The sequence below is a fragment of the Haliaeetus leucocephalus genome, unplaced genomic scaffold (assembly GCF_000737465.1).
Source record: "Haliaeetus leucocephalus isolate CR32 unplaced genomic scaffold, Haliaeetus_leucocephalus-4.0 Scaffold140, whole genome shotgun sequence".
NCBI classification, from domain to species: domain Eukaryota; kingdom Metazoa; phylum Chordata; class Aves; order Accipitriformes; family Accipitridae; genus Haliaeetus; species Haliaeetus leucocephalus.
In genome coordinates, this window is record NW_010972576.1 from 2,219,386 (window position 1) to 2,236,437 (window position 17,052).

At 36.2% G+C, this 17,052-nt stretch overlaps 1 protein-coding gene across 3 annotated transcripts in view; it reads left to right on the top strand.

Moving 5' to 3' along the window:
• FSTL5 (follistatin-like 5) overlaps positions 1 to 17,052 on the top strand; it is a 306,883-nt gene that overhangs the window by 58,007 nt on the left and 231,824 nt on the right. For all 3 annotated transcript variants that reach the window (XM_010586080.1, XM_010586081.1, XM_010586082.1), the window contains exon 3: positions 16,751 to 16,999. In XM_010586080.1, the coding sequence (XP_010584382.1) occupies positions 16,751 to 16,999 (249 nt within the window). The remainder of the gene's footprint in view (positions 1 to 16,750; positions 17,000 to 17,052) is intronic.

A 17,052-nucleotide genomic window follows, 5' to 3' on the forward strand; every position in this document is an offset into this window, starting at 1 on the left:
TTTCTACTTCAGCTTAGAGTTTATAGACCTTCTATTTTCCTCCCATCTTTTCACATGGCTGTAACATTTAGCTTTTCTTCTTTGTTTTTTGCATTGACTGTTCTTCAGGAAATCCATATTTTCAATGAGATTGTTTCAGAATGGTTCAACAACAATAACAGAAAAATAAGCACTGAGTTTCTTTAGATAACTCTTTATTTTCTCATGTTCCTCTTACTCTAGCGGGAATGTAGAAATGATAGTCTTTCCTCACATTCCAGTCCTTGTCACTAGTTTTTTTTTTTTAAGAACTGCCACACTTGAGGTAATTCATCTTGCTCACAAAATTTCATAATCTCAAGAACCAATTCCTACTGCTATCTCCAAGTCTCTTATGATTACTTTTTTCTACCTGGAGTAGAAACTCAGGCTATTCAAGGCCCTGAATTTACACCTGACTGAATTAATGCAAAATTGGATTCTCTTGGAAAATATTAGGAAAGTTAGGACAGGTAAGAAACATTAGCCATGCAAAATAAGGCTCTTGTGGAGAAGCAATAAAGCAACACACACATCCTTGCATTACTTTACATTGCAAAGTTGAATTTTTTTTTGGTACTGAAGAGAATAAAGTCTGTAATTCAATATAAGGCTTCTGGGTTTTATTTTGTTTTGCAAAACAATTGCCTTATTTAGTTCCCTCATTTTCTTAGAGTAATCTGAAGCTGAATTATTTTCCACATGATCACTGAATGCTTAATTCAAGTACACCCAGAACCTTTGAATATCACAAGCCAAAGTGGAGAGTTCAATAGAACACTGACAGATAAATGTTTCAAATTACAGCAGGTTAAAATATAAATGGTAGTTGTTTTGGTCTTCAAGTTTTTTTTACATTCTTTTTTTTTATAATTTATTAGCAATGGAATAGTTCATCATATGAATAGGAAGATATTCTTACCACTTGAAAACTTTTCAAATAACTTGTTATTGAAAGCAAGTCATGGTGGATGTGTAGATTATTAACACATTTGAGATCATAACACAGACATGCCTTTTTTTCTAAATGCTTTGGCTGAACCAAATAAACAAGAGGACTGAATGTTTTACTATTTCTTTAGCTGTGTTTTGTGTATTTCCTTAAATGTGAACTTAGGAACCAAAATCACATGCTTAAGATGTTTCACTTCAATTTTTTTCCTGTCTTTGTATCTTCCATCAAACTCAAGTTCAGTCATGACAAATTGATTTTCAAAACATTACACTGACTGTTTTTTTCAAGCTGATGGCTATCCCCCAAGAAGCCTGAACTGCAGCAAAGGTTCTTCCTCCCCACCCAAAATTGGAATAAAGAAAATAAGCTTAAGGCAGCCAGAATGATCTTGAGGCTGAATTCAGTAGTGAGAAATAGGAGTATGGCCCTTGCTGTTGATCATTAGATTCTAGGGACTGAGTTGAAAATTGGGGGAAAAAGTAATATTTTGTTCATCTGCTGTTTCTTGTGGGGTGTTTTGCCTTAAAAGGGGGTCAGTTAGTTATTGTTATGAGATTGCACATTATTTTACAGTCAAAAGCACTAAATACTATCTCAGAAACTGTCAAGATAGATTTTTCCTTTTTATTAAAATACAGTATTAAAAAAAAAGAATAGGGTTAGAAAAATCACTCTACTAAACAATATTTGTCAGTTGTTTTGTTATTTGTTCATATATTTATTCAGTATGAACTTAGCTCACTCTCAGTCCTGTTTTTAAAAATCTGCTGTTCACCATGCATGAATTCAATAAAGAACACAGCTCACTCACTCTACTTTCACATCAGTGTAGATCCAGTAATCTAGGAAGGGTCACTCATGAGCCGTCTGTTAATGTCTGTACTGTAAAATGATAATTCCTTGATTTCAGTAAACAGAAATTGATTGAGGCACAAAAAACACAGCATGACTTCTCATTTTTACAGTCCTGAAGTCAAGCAAATGCTAACTAAAATGATAAGTAGTCCATTTATAGGAAAAAAAACCTGAACAAACCAAACTCAGACCTTGAAAGTCTGCCAAGTTTAGTCATTAGCACATGGTATGCTTTCTGTGTTAGCTGCAGGAATCAGAGGCTACCAACACAACTTCAGATGGTACATTTAACACTTTGCTCAATTGTTTTGAATATTCTGATTTCATGTCTTTTTTCTTTGCATGCACTTTGAATGTTCTGCATAACACTACATATATAATTATTTTCTTCTAGTTGCAATTGTTCTATAAAAGCCTAAGCACAAAGACATAATATTTTTTTTGAAAATGGACACAAATATTGAGATTGTGAGTGCAAGAAATAGAAAGACAGACTGTGTTGAGTAGAGAGTGCCACTGTATCTGTTAACAGCAATCTTGTTTAAAATTACAACATTAAACAGATAAAAGCAATTGTGTTTGTGTCCAGCCATTAGTGGCTAGCTCACTAATGAAAATGAACATGAATATGTTCGACTTTGTGAATTTTAATCAGGAAAACACATAAAACATTTAAAACTTCAAAAATTAGTATGAGTCAAAGAATTTCAATTGTAATTAATATTTAGCTTTAACAAGTATTTTTACACAGGAAAAAAAAATTGGAATATTTTTTCCCTCCAGAAGTTGTTTTCCCCCTTGTTTTATTTTATTTTTTTATTATGGTTATTAATGAGATGGTAGTAATGAGAGAAAAGAGAGAATGTTAATTTTACAAGGTCTCAAGCTGTTGATGTTATTGAATGTCTGATTGTTTTTCTTTAAGATCAAAACAGGATCAGCACAGAAAAACAGGAAAAGAGAAGGCTATCAGAGGCAGAAAATGCAGCTTCTGCCTCTGGGGACGTTTCATTAGTACCTAGTTGCTACAGAAACACAAAACAAGAACATGAACTTATGAGCTATTATCATACCTGGCAAACTCCTACAGTTGTTGGGGGTAGTTTAGGATAATGCTTTAGGTCAAGGAGCCACAGCTGTCCTTATACAGGTAGAGCTGTCCAGAGCAGACCAACCAGTTTCTCCCTACATGATGGTAAGAGATTATCTTCAGGGTGAAGTGAAAAACCAAGCTGGAACAAAATCATTATAGTGTTGATTTCAAGAATATAAACTACTAATCAGTTCATCAGATTAAAATGAAACCAAACCAAAGCAAAACAAAAACCCCAGGCAAAAAGACCTTTTAACAGATCGCTTTCTCCTGAACATACCTTTCATCAATAATTATTTAATGCTTATATATTGGTTAAATGAAAACTACCCTCCTTAACGCTGCATTCTGAGTTGGGCAGTGACTCATGATGCAGATTTAGAAATTCGTGTTCTCCATGGCCATGGATGGTCCCAACACCCAAGCATTCATCAGTTCAATCTAAGCTCTCTATGTAAATGTGATAAGTGGTGTAGACCTAGTCTAAATACTACTTTGCAGTTTATGTAGAGTACGAGCACATTCTTTGAGTTTAGATTTTGGGACCACAGATCACCACAAAGGCTGGAATAGCAGCAAGGTTTGAATCACTTCCTCAGCAGTCCTACCTTAGATGTATGATGTATGGAGCATTACAATAGATTATTTCTCAAAATACAAGCTTAGGAAAACAGGATATATTGGGGAAATGTGCCGAAACATTTATTAGGTTAGAGTTATTGCCTTAAAAATCAAACTTTTGGTCAACACGGAGAAAACTAGTCACTTCACAATTACTTGCTTACAGCAGTTGAAAATGCAGGAAACCCAGAGTCAGAGTAATTATTTGATCAAAGATTTCTGCATCTTACATACTCACCAACAGATTATTACAGGACTGACAGCTTCAACAGATCAAAATAATGAGATTATTCCCCAAATCTAGCTTTCAAAAGACTAAATGTATTTTAGTTACATTTTAATTTCCCAATACTTCTCTAACAACATGGATTTGATAAAAATAATTTTTAATCTGTCCTATGTTATATGCATTAACCATGTTGTTATTTTGGAGAACGATACTTATTTTTACATGTATTCTCTATACTATCATACACACATTCAGCAATTTTACACATTTTCAGCATATAGATAACATTTTAGGCTATCTAAATATGTCTGTTAGACTTTACCTGCTCACTGCTTGTCACATTTTACATCAGCAATATTAAAAGAGTTCTTCAAGCACCGCAGATAGAAACTTACGTAATTTAGAGTTATATTTAAACTGATCAGTTTAAACTGATCAAATACGAGTGAGTTCAAGACGTGAGGCAAGCACATTCTATCTGTTCCAGCTGCCATCACTGCCTTGAAAATCTTCAGCATCTGTTTTACCATACCACGCAGGTAACATTAAAGGAGAGTGTGCCTCCCACTACCTCTGAAAAAATCAGTTTGACTTGACTGTGTTGCAGAATCCACAGAACTTTGATGATTTTTTTCTTGCCGAGTTAATCTGTGGTGATCCTGTGATGTACCTGTTAGTGGAATATTACTAAGACCATTGTCCACTCAAAAATGTTCCTTCAAGAAAGGAAACATGGGATAGAAAGGCATATAACTCCTGGCGCGGCTAAGGAAGAGGGAGGAAGAAATAAGTTGAGTTAAATACTTGCATAGCGTACATACTCAGACAAAATCTCTCTACTCCAGTAAAGTTATGTTGAAAAAAATTAGGCCATATATATTTATGAATATCTTTTACACTGGCTATTAATTCAGGTGGAAAATTAAGAATAACTATAAAGGAAATAAAAAGCAAGTTTGTGCTAACAGCATGACTGGAAGTACACTGATGTCCAAATTATTCAGAAATAGCTATGGCAATTTGTGGATTAAACTGCTTTAAAAGAAGTGCATACCCATTCCTATTCCTATTTGTACCTTCTTTTTTTTTTTTTTTCTTTAGACTGTGGTACTGTGGTACTTCTTCTGCACACAACATGAAATTAAGACGGTAAAATAAACTCTGTCATGACCTAAAATGTATGTAAACATTCTATGTATGTTACCTTACAGTGCAGTAATAAAAAGAAAATAATACAGCTATAAGTTAGTTATGTTTCTGTGTGAGGATAAATGTACAGTGTAAAGATATAACTGGTTTTATGGAAAACTAAGCAAGTTACCCGGGTCATTCCAGTAACTTTAAACTAATTAGTCAAGTCACACAGATCTTAGTTAGATTTCTTTGCCAGTTTTCAGATTGTTGTAAATTGGAAGATCAGCTGGCAGTCCTTAAGCACAGAGAAAAAAATATTCTGCATTATAATTTCAGTCATTTAACTGTTTATGATAAAAACAGTTGTAAAAATTTTGTTACAAAGGCATAGCAATTTAAAAAGGATTTGTGATGAAATGTTTATTTCTGTTGCAATTAATAACTTAGTTGCCAGGCATAAACAGGGTTTGTTGACCTGCAATAACTTTCAATTCAGTATAATAACAAAAAATTTAGTAGCCCAAAATACTTATTCCCACAGCAATGTTTATTTCTCTGGTTATAAAAAGTAAATTTAGTTCTGTGTGTATCATTTCATAAATTACTTGAAAGCACTTAAGAAAGTATGATGTATAACAAACTATTTAGCTTTATTAATCTGTATGGAAATTAGCCTTCCTTTCGGAAATTACATCTACAATGAATATTACAACAGGATTTTCATTTTCATTCATTTGAAAAGTTTCTGCACTTCAGTAGCTAAAACATTGAAACAATTGACAGTGCCTTGGTAGCTGTGCTGACCATAGTTTGCAGTTTAACTTTCTGCCATTTTCAGATGGGAAGAAATGCAACAGCTGAACCAGAGGTGTGGCAATTATGAATGTCTGCAGATGTTCTTGTAGACAGTTCTCTCTTGAATAGTAGTTTAAAATGATCTTTACATTTTTGTACAATTAATACTGTATCTTGTATTTCTGAAATGCTTAAGGATTATCTGTTACTGTAGCCCTAGATTAATTCACATGTAGCAATACTAGTGGGTTCTATCAATTTCTAATATTATCCAAGAAAAAAACACAGTATTTTTGCTATGTTTATAGAGGCAATTTGTCACTAGGCAGAAGTTATATCAACTCTTACAAAAAGCATGACAGTTGGAATATCTGACTGGAATTTTTCTTTCTGTTGAAAGCTAAATGCTTTCTCATTCATAAAGATATATATGCATTTTCTTATAAGATTGATTTTCCATGAGGTAGGAGATAGGGCTTTTTGTATTTTTAGTTTAGTTTGCTTTTACAGATTTATTAGAAGAACCAAAAGAATAAAACCAGTTGATTCTATAGTGAACTATTTCCACAAAGAGTACCAGACTTAAAAAATTGAAGCTGTCTTACTATGGTTTAGCAGCAAAACTATTTTATTTATTTATTTATTTATTTATTTATTAGGAATTATATTCCACAGAAAATATCTTTAGTTTGAGTACAGAAGTAAAAAAAAAATTTCACTAGTCACATTGCTTGACTGAATCATCTCACTAGTGCATTATATTCTGTGAAAGAAATTATTTTTATATTTGTTTAAATGGAATATATCTCTGGTATAACAGGTAATTCGTAACAAGTATAAAGACTTATACATAGATGTAGAAATAATTTTAAATAGACTGTTTATGTTGACTATTGCTTTTATAAATTTTTCAAACAGGAATATTCTCATATCATATGTCAGGATGAAGGTTTTTAATACTTCACTTTTCCATGTATTTTTTCTTTTAATGGAGCAATATTCTCTCCTAACAGAGGTCTGGAAAAGCATTTTGCCTTTTCATTTTAGCACAGTCTAGGTTTTAGGGTGGTTTTTGATAATTGCAGATATTTTGGGTTAACTCTAACTCTTTCAGAAAAAAATACAACTTTGCTTAATATATGGAGCAGATAGGATCAGTCCTGCTCTGAAAAAAGAGGGGTATACACAGTGCATTTTACTATGCATCACTTCCTAGCTATCTTAAAATGGCAGAATTAAGTCATGAAAGTTCAAGCCTATTTGAGATTACGATATTCTTTAACAAGGTCCAGAGGCAAATGGTATTGCTTCACCATGTATATATCTCTATTCTTTGTAAAGACATTCTTTTTAAGACTCCTTTTTACTGTCTCTAAAACACCACTTTCAGATACTGAATACCTTTTGGAATGGCATTTACATTTTGTAGGGTTTGTTGGTTTGTGGTTTTTTTTTTCTTTCAGAAATCCACACATGGGTCATTGGTGTCAAAGTTTGTTAGCGGAGTTAAGTGTCTTTGAGAGCTATGCTCATATATACAATACAAGTACGCAGCGTTTTGCTGTTGTTCTTTCTGAAGGGCTTGCAAAGATCATAGCCTGCCTTAATAACCCTTACACTGTTAAATTTCATGCGTTTATGTTCCACACAGGTAAAAGACATGGAAAATATTAGTTTCTTACTACTTTTGTCAAAGAAATTGAATGAGAAATTATTATCATATTCTTCCAAATACACTTTTTCCTAAAAATTCCACTGATTGACAGTTTAGATTAACTTCCTTCCCTGCTCCCCTCCCTGCCCTCCTGCTCTTACTTTGCTGGATTTACTAATGCCTACAAAGCTCTCACACTGTTTTCCTGTACTGGGTCTGTCTGGGATGAAGTTAATTTTCTTCATAGCAGCCCACATAGTGCCATGTTGTAAATTGGTGACCAAGACAGCGTTGGGTTTTAGCTATTGCTGAGCAGTGCTTGCATAGCATCAAGGCCTTTCCTTTGTCCCACTCTGCCCCCCTCAAAGCAAGAAGCTGGAAGGGGATACGGCCCGGACAGCTGACCCGAACTGACCAAAGGGATATCCCATACCATAGCTCAGCAATAAGAGCTGGGGGAAAGGAGGAGCAAGCGGGGGACATTGGTGGTTAAGGCATGGCCCTGTTACGTGTGCTAGTTTCCAGGAGGTGGCTGGGCATCTGCCTGCTGATGGATGGAAATTAGTAAATTAATTCCATATTGAATTCCTTCTGAATTCCTGAGGGGGTCAGCAAGCGACTGGGTGGGTGCTTACCTGCTGTCCAGGGTCAACCTGCCACCGTTCCTTAGTAACAACTTGAAAAAAAATGAACAATGTCAAATTTACTAGGAGCAAATGTTTCTAATCAGTAAAACTGAAAATGCTTGGCATTTCTTTTTTAGCTTTCCTTGAACAGTAATGATGCAGCACTTTAACCATACGGTTTAAATGCTGCTCAATGTCTGTGCTACTTTTTCTAGTAGAGGTCCCTGGGGAAAGTAACAGAAAGTCATCACAGCTCTTTTCTTCAGGGAGGGCTTTGAAGTAAAAAACCCCAACAAAACAGTTTTGTTTCAATGTCTAACACAGGAATTGGATAATATCTGGATTATGGTATGCTAGTTCATACCATGGGTAATTGAATGACCTTTTTGGTGCCAGCTATTTGATCAGAGGATAAGTTAAATTTTCTGTTTATAATGTTGTTTCATATAGGAGCATATTTAATCCCAGGGAAAGCCACATATGCCTATAGAGGAAACAGCAGTCTTTTACTATAATATTAACTCAAAACTGACAAATCTGTTCTTCATGTGAAAAGTTACCATAGAGGAACAGTTATTATTATTATTTTGTGTTACTGCCTTGGTTCTTGAGACCAAATCCTAACAGCCTTTCTAATTTTAAACTAAGTAAAAGGGAAATTCCAGTCAGTAACTAAGAGTTTTGCTTATTTTGATCATATTGCTAAAACTAATCAGTTTGGGTTTTAAATAACAAATGAGCAGTACTCAGGTTGTTTTGTCTGACTGAGAACTAAGCTAGCCCTTTGTGATTTTCAGCAAGCTGTATTTCAAATAAGCATTAAAATGTGCGAAAGGTTGTTCAAACTATGACCTTTTCAAAACTGCTGTCGCTGTGATGCACATCTCCTGCTCTCGGTGACATTGGATAACACATCCGGCAGAATAGAGGATCGCCTGCCACGCTGCAATTGAAAAGCAATCAACTAGTTGAATAAAGGTCCATGTACATATTTATGTGATGAGGCAAGCATGTCATTTCCCACTTTGTTTTAGAGCATACACTGTTTGCCACTGGTTTGATGTTAAACAAATAATAAACATTTTTCAAAAGACAAAAATAATATGTGAGAAAAACACCGTAAATGCTAGGCACAACCAAGGATTTACTTGAAAATAATGAATTGCTGGCCTGAAACTGCTCGGAGGACATCAGTCTATATTTACATGTAGACCCAGCAGTGCTCTTACTCCAAATCTGTTCAGCTCTTTGTTTCAGACTTGTATATGTTTTCCATTCTCCTGTATAAGGCAAGTAGCGTGTCTTGAGCCCACAGATAGTTTTACCAATGTAATGGTCACTGGTCAAATGTAAGGAGGATGATCAGCGGAGGGGATTTTTGCAAGGCTTAGTATAGTGCCAGAAGATCATCTCCCAGCAGCGAAAGAGACTTTGGCAAAACTTTCTTGGCTCCCACAAGCATGTGAAGAGTCCTAGCCAGGGCAGTAATTTCACCTGAGGGAACGTGCAGGCTGCTGGGCTATGAGGCTGCACACAAGACCTTGCTGTCCGGGCCCTGGGCACAGGGCCAGAGCATTGCCCTGCAGCACTTTGGTGGTGAAATTGATTTTGGTTCAGGCAGAAATCTGAACAGGGTGCTGCTCTGGAGGAAAGGCTGTGCGGTGGAGTTGTCATAGTCGTTTGTTTTGCTCTGATATCAAAGCAGATGCTTACTAGCCCAGCGAGGGAGCAAGGAAGCTTACAGAGGCAGGAATCCACAGCAACTCCGTCTTAATCGCAGGAGGAGAGGGCTGGGCGGGGGCTGAGCCTCCTCTTGCGGGGCGGGGAAACCGCCCGGGGCTGCCCCGGAGGAGCCGTTGAGCCCCGGCCGGCGGCGGCGCAAGAGGGGAGGGAGCCGCGGGGCAGCGGGCGGGCAGGTGGGCTGCGCTTGGGCACGGCGAGAGGAGAAAGCCCTACAGGGTCAGCTAACGGGAAGGCGGAGGAGCAGGTGAAGGCTCTGGAAGGTGAGACAAGTTTCTGCCTCGTAAGCAGAAGATGGTTTTACGTAGTGCTGGTTGCGTTTTCATTTCTACTCTTTCTTATGCGGTGTTTTTGTTCCCTCTCTTCAATCTGATTCAGGCAGAGGAGGTGTGATTTGATTTTTCTCTTTTCTGAGGAAACTAAATTCTGTAAAGTTTGCTCAAGGTAGCTGCAAAGTGGTGGTAAGAGAACGGGATTCACATGGGCAAAGTTGCTAAGCTGACTGATTGTGACCGACATACACTCTTCTGGGAGGTTTCAATATTTCAGGTTAAGAGCTGGGTATGCAACTCTTACAAACCTTCTTGGTATTTTTCTTCTCCTTTTACTCACTGTAGTTTTGCATATTTAGTCCTTTAGAAGTATGGCACTTTCTCCTGTTTTGTTCCTGATTTACCTTTACAGGAGAATAAGAAAGTCAACTTTATTTGAATACACAAGGCAAGGATTCTCTTAAGTGTATTTAGCCTGACTTTTAAGGTTAAAAAAGGCATGCGCAGTTATGATGTCTTGTGTCCGTTTCTGTTAGTCAGTCCTCACTGGTAAGCGTTGAGCAAACCAGAAGATTGCAATCAAATTCTAAGGAGGTGCAAATCCTTACAGTACTTCCATTCCCTGACAAAGTGGGGGGGAGGAGGGCTTTTATGGTGTGTGAGTGGGGGGGGGTGGGGGTGGCACAGGGAAGAACAGAGGAGAGGACAGTACAAGACCCAGCCGAAAACTGATTGTATGCACAGGCAAAGTAAACTGTTGTATAAAGTACTCCAGCTTACTTGGTTGCTGCTGAAAGAAAACCATGGCACAGCAAACTAATGATCAGCCATGTCTACTAACTACCGTCACTCCTACAGGTGGGAGCAGGGCTGAGGGGTGGGAGCTGAAAGTGGCTGTCACTGCGGGCAGTGGACTGCAGTTGCAGCTACAGGTGCTCATCCTGCTCCTGCACAGGTGTGGTGCTTGCTTTTGTTTTTTCTTTTTTCCCACCTTCACATCTTTGAACCACTAGTGCTGCTGGTATGAACTTCTATTTTGCCTCTGAGAAACTAAAGCTTCTAGACAAATTGAGGAAACAACAACAACAACAAAGTTGAATGTGAAGAGATGAGAAAGGAGTTTTAAGTGGAAAGACAAGAGAGACCTCTGAGTTTAGTCTTACTTGGAAGAGAATGTGAGATTGGATTATTTTTAAGGCTGAGCCTTTAAAAGTTAGGGTTTCAAGGGCATTTTTTGGAGCTCTATTTCCTTCTACTTTTATGAGCTTCATGCGGTAGTTAGTGGTATGAAAGGCTAGTTAAATTGAAGATGCCCTATAATCATTAAGGGTAAGTCAGTCACAGAAAAAGAAAAGTGAATAAACATGGAGCAGGAATTTATATTTTTGTCACTTTAGAAATTTGTAAGAAATACTTATATGTCTGTATATAATCTATAGAAGACACATGTTAAAATTATTTTGCATACAAATCCATGAACATGACCACAAGTGAGATTTCTCTACACACCACCACCCTGCCCCAGGTGACCATATTCTCTTCAGAAAAATGTATGAAATAGAAATTCCTAGTAGTGTGTCCAAAAGCTTGGCTAAGCTAGTTAGAGTTTGGAATGCAGATAATTTAGTAGTCAGTTGTGAAAACTGTATTGTCTGTTACAACAGAGGCTCACACAACAACCAACCAAGCAAAGATGCTACAGTTTAAAATCAAGGCATATTCTGTGGTAAGGCACTCTAATATTCTGTTTAGAGAATACATTGGTAAGGAGAGTTCAAAATCCTGTATCTTTTTAGTTTATTAAGATATGTGCTGTTAGTTATGTGGGGAAACTTTATTACCATAAGCATTATATTGACAAATTATGAATAGTTTTTATTTACTCTAAAAAAATTCATTATTTTCTTTAAATTTTGTCCCCTGCCCCAAATATTCCTAACCAGAATAAAAAAATGCTAAATTACTGAAGAAGTTCATATACCAAGAGTGCTGGATAATGAGTAAAGCAGATTTAATATCATGTTCAGTCAGTGTAATTACAAGCTGTTCTTGCTAGTGATATCAAAATTTGTTGAAGAACTTCTGTTAAAATACTACAGCTTTAAAAAAAAAAGAAAAAGTCTAGAGCTTTAATATTTATGAGCAGATACTCACAGTTCATGCTGAGGTCATGCTCAGTGTTAATGCCCTACCAGTGTTAATGGTAGGTGGTAATCAATCTTCTTTTCCTCTTTTTTTTTTTTTTTATTTCTTTCTCCCATTTCCCTGTTGCTTTCCCTGAGATATTTCTGCTTCATGTGAAACTTAAGGCTACACTGGACAATTACCAACATTAGGATTACAGTCTTGGTTGAGCCTTTTGTAGATAGTATATTGAACAAAAATACAGCTGTAGAGTTGGAATTGTCATTTACATAATCGTTTTAAATAAAAGGGAGGTGGTGTTAACGGGACTGTTGACCTCGGAAATCAGTGTTAGTAATTTGTACACAAGATACCAACGTATTGTCTCCAAAAATAGCTGCCACTTTGTTTTAGATGACACGTAGATAATGCTGCAAGTTATGACAGAAGCCATGAATGCAAATTATGTTGTTAGGGCAATAAAAAAAAAAAAAAGTCTGAGTTTGTGAGGGAGGGCTCAACATACAGCAAGCTTGTGTGTGTTCCAGCCTAGGGCCAACTGGAGAACGTGGTGATGCATACTCTCAAGAATTTTGAAAGTTTCCGTGTGCAATGTTTCTCTAAACTGATTAGTTAAAGGAAAAAGTGTATATTCCTGTGAGCCTTTTGCATGCTAAACCATCCACTTAATTCCCAAGTGTAAATGATGCAGCCATGACCTAAACCTTGCTTAACTCTGGGTGCTGCTCAGCTGGCCTTCAGCTAGGAAACATGTATGCGGAATCCTAAGTGAAAGCTTGAAACTGTATTTATTAAAATTTGTCTTAGGAGAAAAGCCAAAAAAATTTTGCTTTCTCCATTTCTTAAAAATAAAAAATCTCTTCTTTTTCTTTGCTCTTTCATTTTATGTCCGTTTAGAGTTTAAGTTTCAAGAGAATCTGAAAAACTTATGTCACTGCTTTGGCTGTCTTAGGCATAATAAATTTTTAATATTTCTTAAAGCATGTTTATTTTTTTAACTTAAGGCTATGATAATTTAAATGTTTCCTGACTTACTTTCAAGTGCAACAAAGTACATTTTCTTTTCCATACTATTATAGACCCTCTCAGAATGCATAGGTATTACACTTTTTTGGCTGAAAATTCAGAGTACGTAGCTAATACGGGTACACGCTTCCCTGTTGTTGTGTGTGGCACTTGACAAATGCAGACTTACCTATCATCACATAAGCAATACCAATTAAATTGCTGGCAAAAGATTAGCATTCATGGGTGGATTATTTGTCATCTTGATTTACTCGTTCTCAGTCTCTCAATATTGAATATACTGGGCTGCTTATCTTCTCTAGTAAATTACTGAATTATGTCCAAATATAGGAACCTAAGTTCATCTTGGACTAGTTTACTTTCTAAATCTAAATGCTTAGATGGAAGAACAGCCTTCAGAAAAACTTGGTGGTTTTTTGTTTTATAACTTGGAGGGAGGTGGTGGTGTTGGTGGTCTTCTGAATGGGTGCTGCATCCTAAGTAACTTTGTCCTAGGAGACTTATCTACACTGGTGTTAAAAACACTAAGCAAACAGCACCCCTCCCCCCAGGAAAACCCAACAACCCCCCCAAAACCTTCCATTATCACTCTTTCAAAAGTATACCTCCGTTAATAATAATTCCCAGTAAGAAAAGTAATAGTGGCAATTTTCTGAGTGTCACTGGAATAGCCAGGTGTTTCATGAATGGGCTGCATGTCACAGCCCATATGGGTTTAAAAGATGGTTTATTGTTGATAATGACAAGATTCCTGTAGCTTTGTATCTGAACAGGAAGCAGCTCTATTCCAAGATGAAAATTATTGCTACCTAAAGGAACTACCCTTTTTGGAAATGTAAAATAAAATGAAGGATTTGCCAAATATAGTGATTCTTGCAAGTTGGGCTAGAACAGTGAAAAGCAGCAGAAGTTGGTTTTGTTTGACGGCTAGTTTATACACTGAGTTTTCATTCCTCCTGCCATGGTATAGGCAGGCAGACAGCTGTAACTTGATGAAAAGCATGTTAGGTAGGAGTCCTGAATACCCTGCAGTACCTCTACTGGTCAGAACTAACACTCAGGTCTGTCTAACCAAACACAGTGGATCAGACCAATAACGAAGCTGTGCTTCACTTGCCTTTATCAACTAAACCTTGTTATCATTACAGAAGTTCTTTGTATATCAGATTTTTATCTCTGTGTTTTTAAAGACTTACTTGGCAATGAGTTAAGACTTAAAGGTGATACATTTGTGTGAACAAAAACGTTACTGACGTTGTATCATCATATTTGGGTCAAGCGTTTTGTGTGTTTTTTCAGCTCTGACAATAAAATGCTAGTGTTTTTTATCTATAGCTAGTAAATGCCTCTGCCTAAGGCTATTCAAAACATCTGGTATCTCCTTTTGTTTCACTGGCTTTTTCCTCTGTGATTTAGAAGTCTGCTTGTTCCAATATTTCATTAATAATTCCCCAGAAATGTGAAGTGGAAACATGGAAAAACTTCTCTCCGTAGTATTTAAAATAGTTCTTTGCAGTTCTTTCTTTGTTACTTAGTTGCAGCACTTAGTGCTTCATCACTTACTCAGGTGAAAGAAAAAAAATCCAAGCAGACTGCACGTGCCCTGCACCTTTTGCTAATTTGATTTGATTCTCCACAATAAAGTTAGTATTTTGACTTAACTGATGAAGATCAAATCCATGCCATTACATATAACCTTGTTTTCTATTGGTAATCTTAAAATTCCTAGATTTCTGTGTCACTAGCTTATTTAAAAAAAAAACACTTAAGTCTAAACCCATTTATTTTTATCTCACAGTAGCTATTTAATATTTATTGGTTTGTTTACATTTTCAGAATCGCGTGTGCTTTTAGTTCAAATTTCTATCAAAGTTATGTCTGTGAACATTTTGTCACCTCATTTGAAATTGCGTGGATTATATTTATTTTTTTTACGAGTGATCTGATAACCACTAGTTAGTGGACTTAAGAATAAACATTTAAACTTTTTTCTTAAGTATGTACTATAAAACACTTGAAACACTGCATAGCTGCTCCTTTTTATCGAATACATTAGATCTGCAAGTTCCTAACTTAAAAATAGCACAGAACAGTGCTTGTTAAACTGCTGAAAGCGTTAAAAATAGCTGAACTTAAGGCAAAGACTGTCTGAAGAAAGAAGCTTGCTTTTATTGAGGTCAATGGGAATTTTACTATCGACTTCAATAGAAGGAGTTGCGTATGCAGTGATGTATGCAAATAGATGTATTGTTTTGGAATAGTTAATGATGTAAAATGGAGACATTTATAAAACATTTCATAACAAAGTAATACAGTTTTTCATTATGGCAAAAAGCTTGCTTGTTTATTGATGTACATGATTGGTATACGCTGACATATACCAACACTATAAATATCAATATATATTATGCAAATCATTCTCCCTCATCTGAAAGTAGCTGTTTTGCATTCAGGCATCAGATTCAATTAGAGTACTAAAATGAAGTCCCAAGTGAAGTCTTAAATAGGTTTCTACTTTCACAGCAGTATACAGCACAATGCATTGTTGAGTCACCACACACCTCTTAATAATTCACAGCAGTTATCAGATTGAGATCTTTATCTTCCAATTCAGAAGGCAGAAATAATAATGATTTATGGACTTTGGCCTCAAACTGCAACATTTCTATCACTTCAAAGAAGTGCTGTAATTCTGTAATGTTGTGTACATGACCTGTGCTGTGAAGTACTCTTGGACATTGCAAGACTTTATTTGAGGTTAGCAGTAATAGAAGGAAATTGGATTTATATTAATTTCTGTCAGTTAATATCTGTTGCTTGTATATAGTGGTGATATGTTGGCACAAGGAGTAATATTTTTAAAAACTTATGGGAAATTTTTAATGTTGAATTGGGTTTGCCCATTTCAAGTCAGTTTGGTGCTTTTCCACCATGCTCTTCCCTGAAATGTCATTGTCTTGCCACCACAGAGGTTTTTGGTTTTTTTTTCTTCTCCATGTTGTTTAAGAGCCTTGACCCATCTCTCTTTATTCTTGCTATCAGTCTCAATGTGTGAATGTCTATTTTATCTGCCTGTCAGAGTTCAAGGAGCGTCTGGATGTCGCCCTTAGTCATATGGTTTAGTTTTAGGTAGTCCTGTGAGGAGCACAGAGTTGGACTCGATGATCCTTATGGGTCCCTTCCAACTCAAGATATTCTGTGATTCTGTGATATAAATTCTAGAGAATGCATAGTTCTATTACATGCAATAGCATAGCAATCTTAAGGGGACAAACTTCAATATACCTTTAAAAAGGCATGATGTGCTATGAAACTTGTTAAATGGAAGAGTAAATATTATCTTGTTACTAGATGTTGCTCTTAATTACAGATAATCTAACACACAACAATGACTAAAAGTATACCTAGTCATGATAACAAGACTATATTTGTTTCATTTCAGGCTGACCTATGTTAAGCATTAGTCAAGGATGTAACAAAGGACATATTCTCACTTCATTTACATAATACAATCCTTTTTGTATCTCACATGCAACTAAATAAAATATAATTAATATCTCAAAGCTACTTTTCTTTTTTTTTTTTAGGGTATATGGGTCAAGATGGCCATTTCAGATCATGCGAAAACAAGTACTGCGGTCTGGGTAGACACTGCGTTGTGAATGGGGAGACTGGCCAAGCTGAGTGTCTATGCATGGAGCACTGCAAGCCGCATTACAAGCCTGTGTGTGGTTCTGATGGAGAATTCTATGAAAACCATTGTGAAGTGCACAGGGCTGCCTGTCTGAAAAAGCAAAAGGTCACCATTGTACACAATGAAGATTGCTTCTTCAAAGGTAAGTGCAGCTGAACAATATCTGGAATATTGCTATCAGGTTATGTGTTTTCA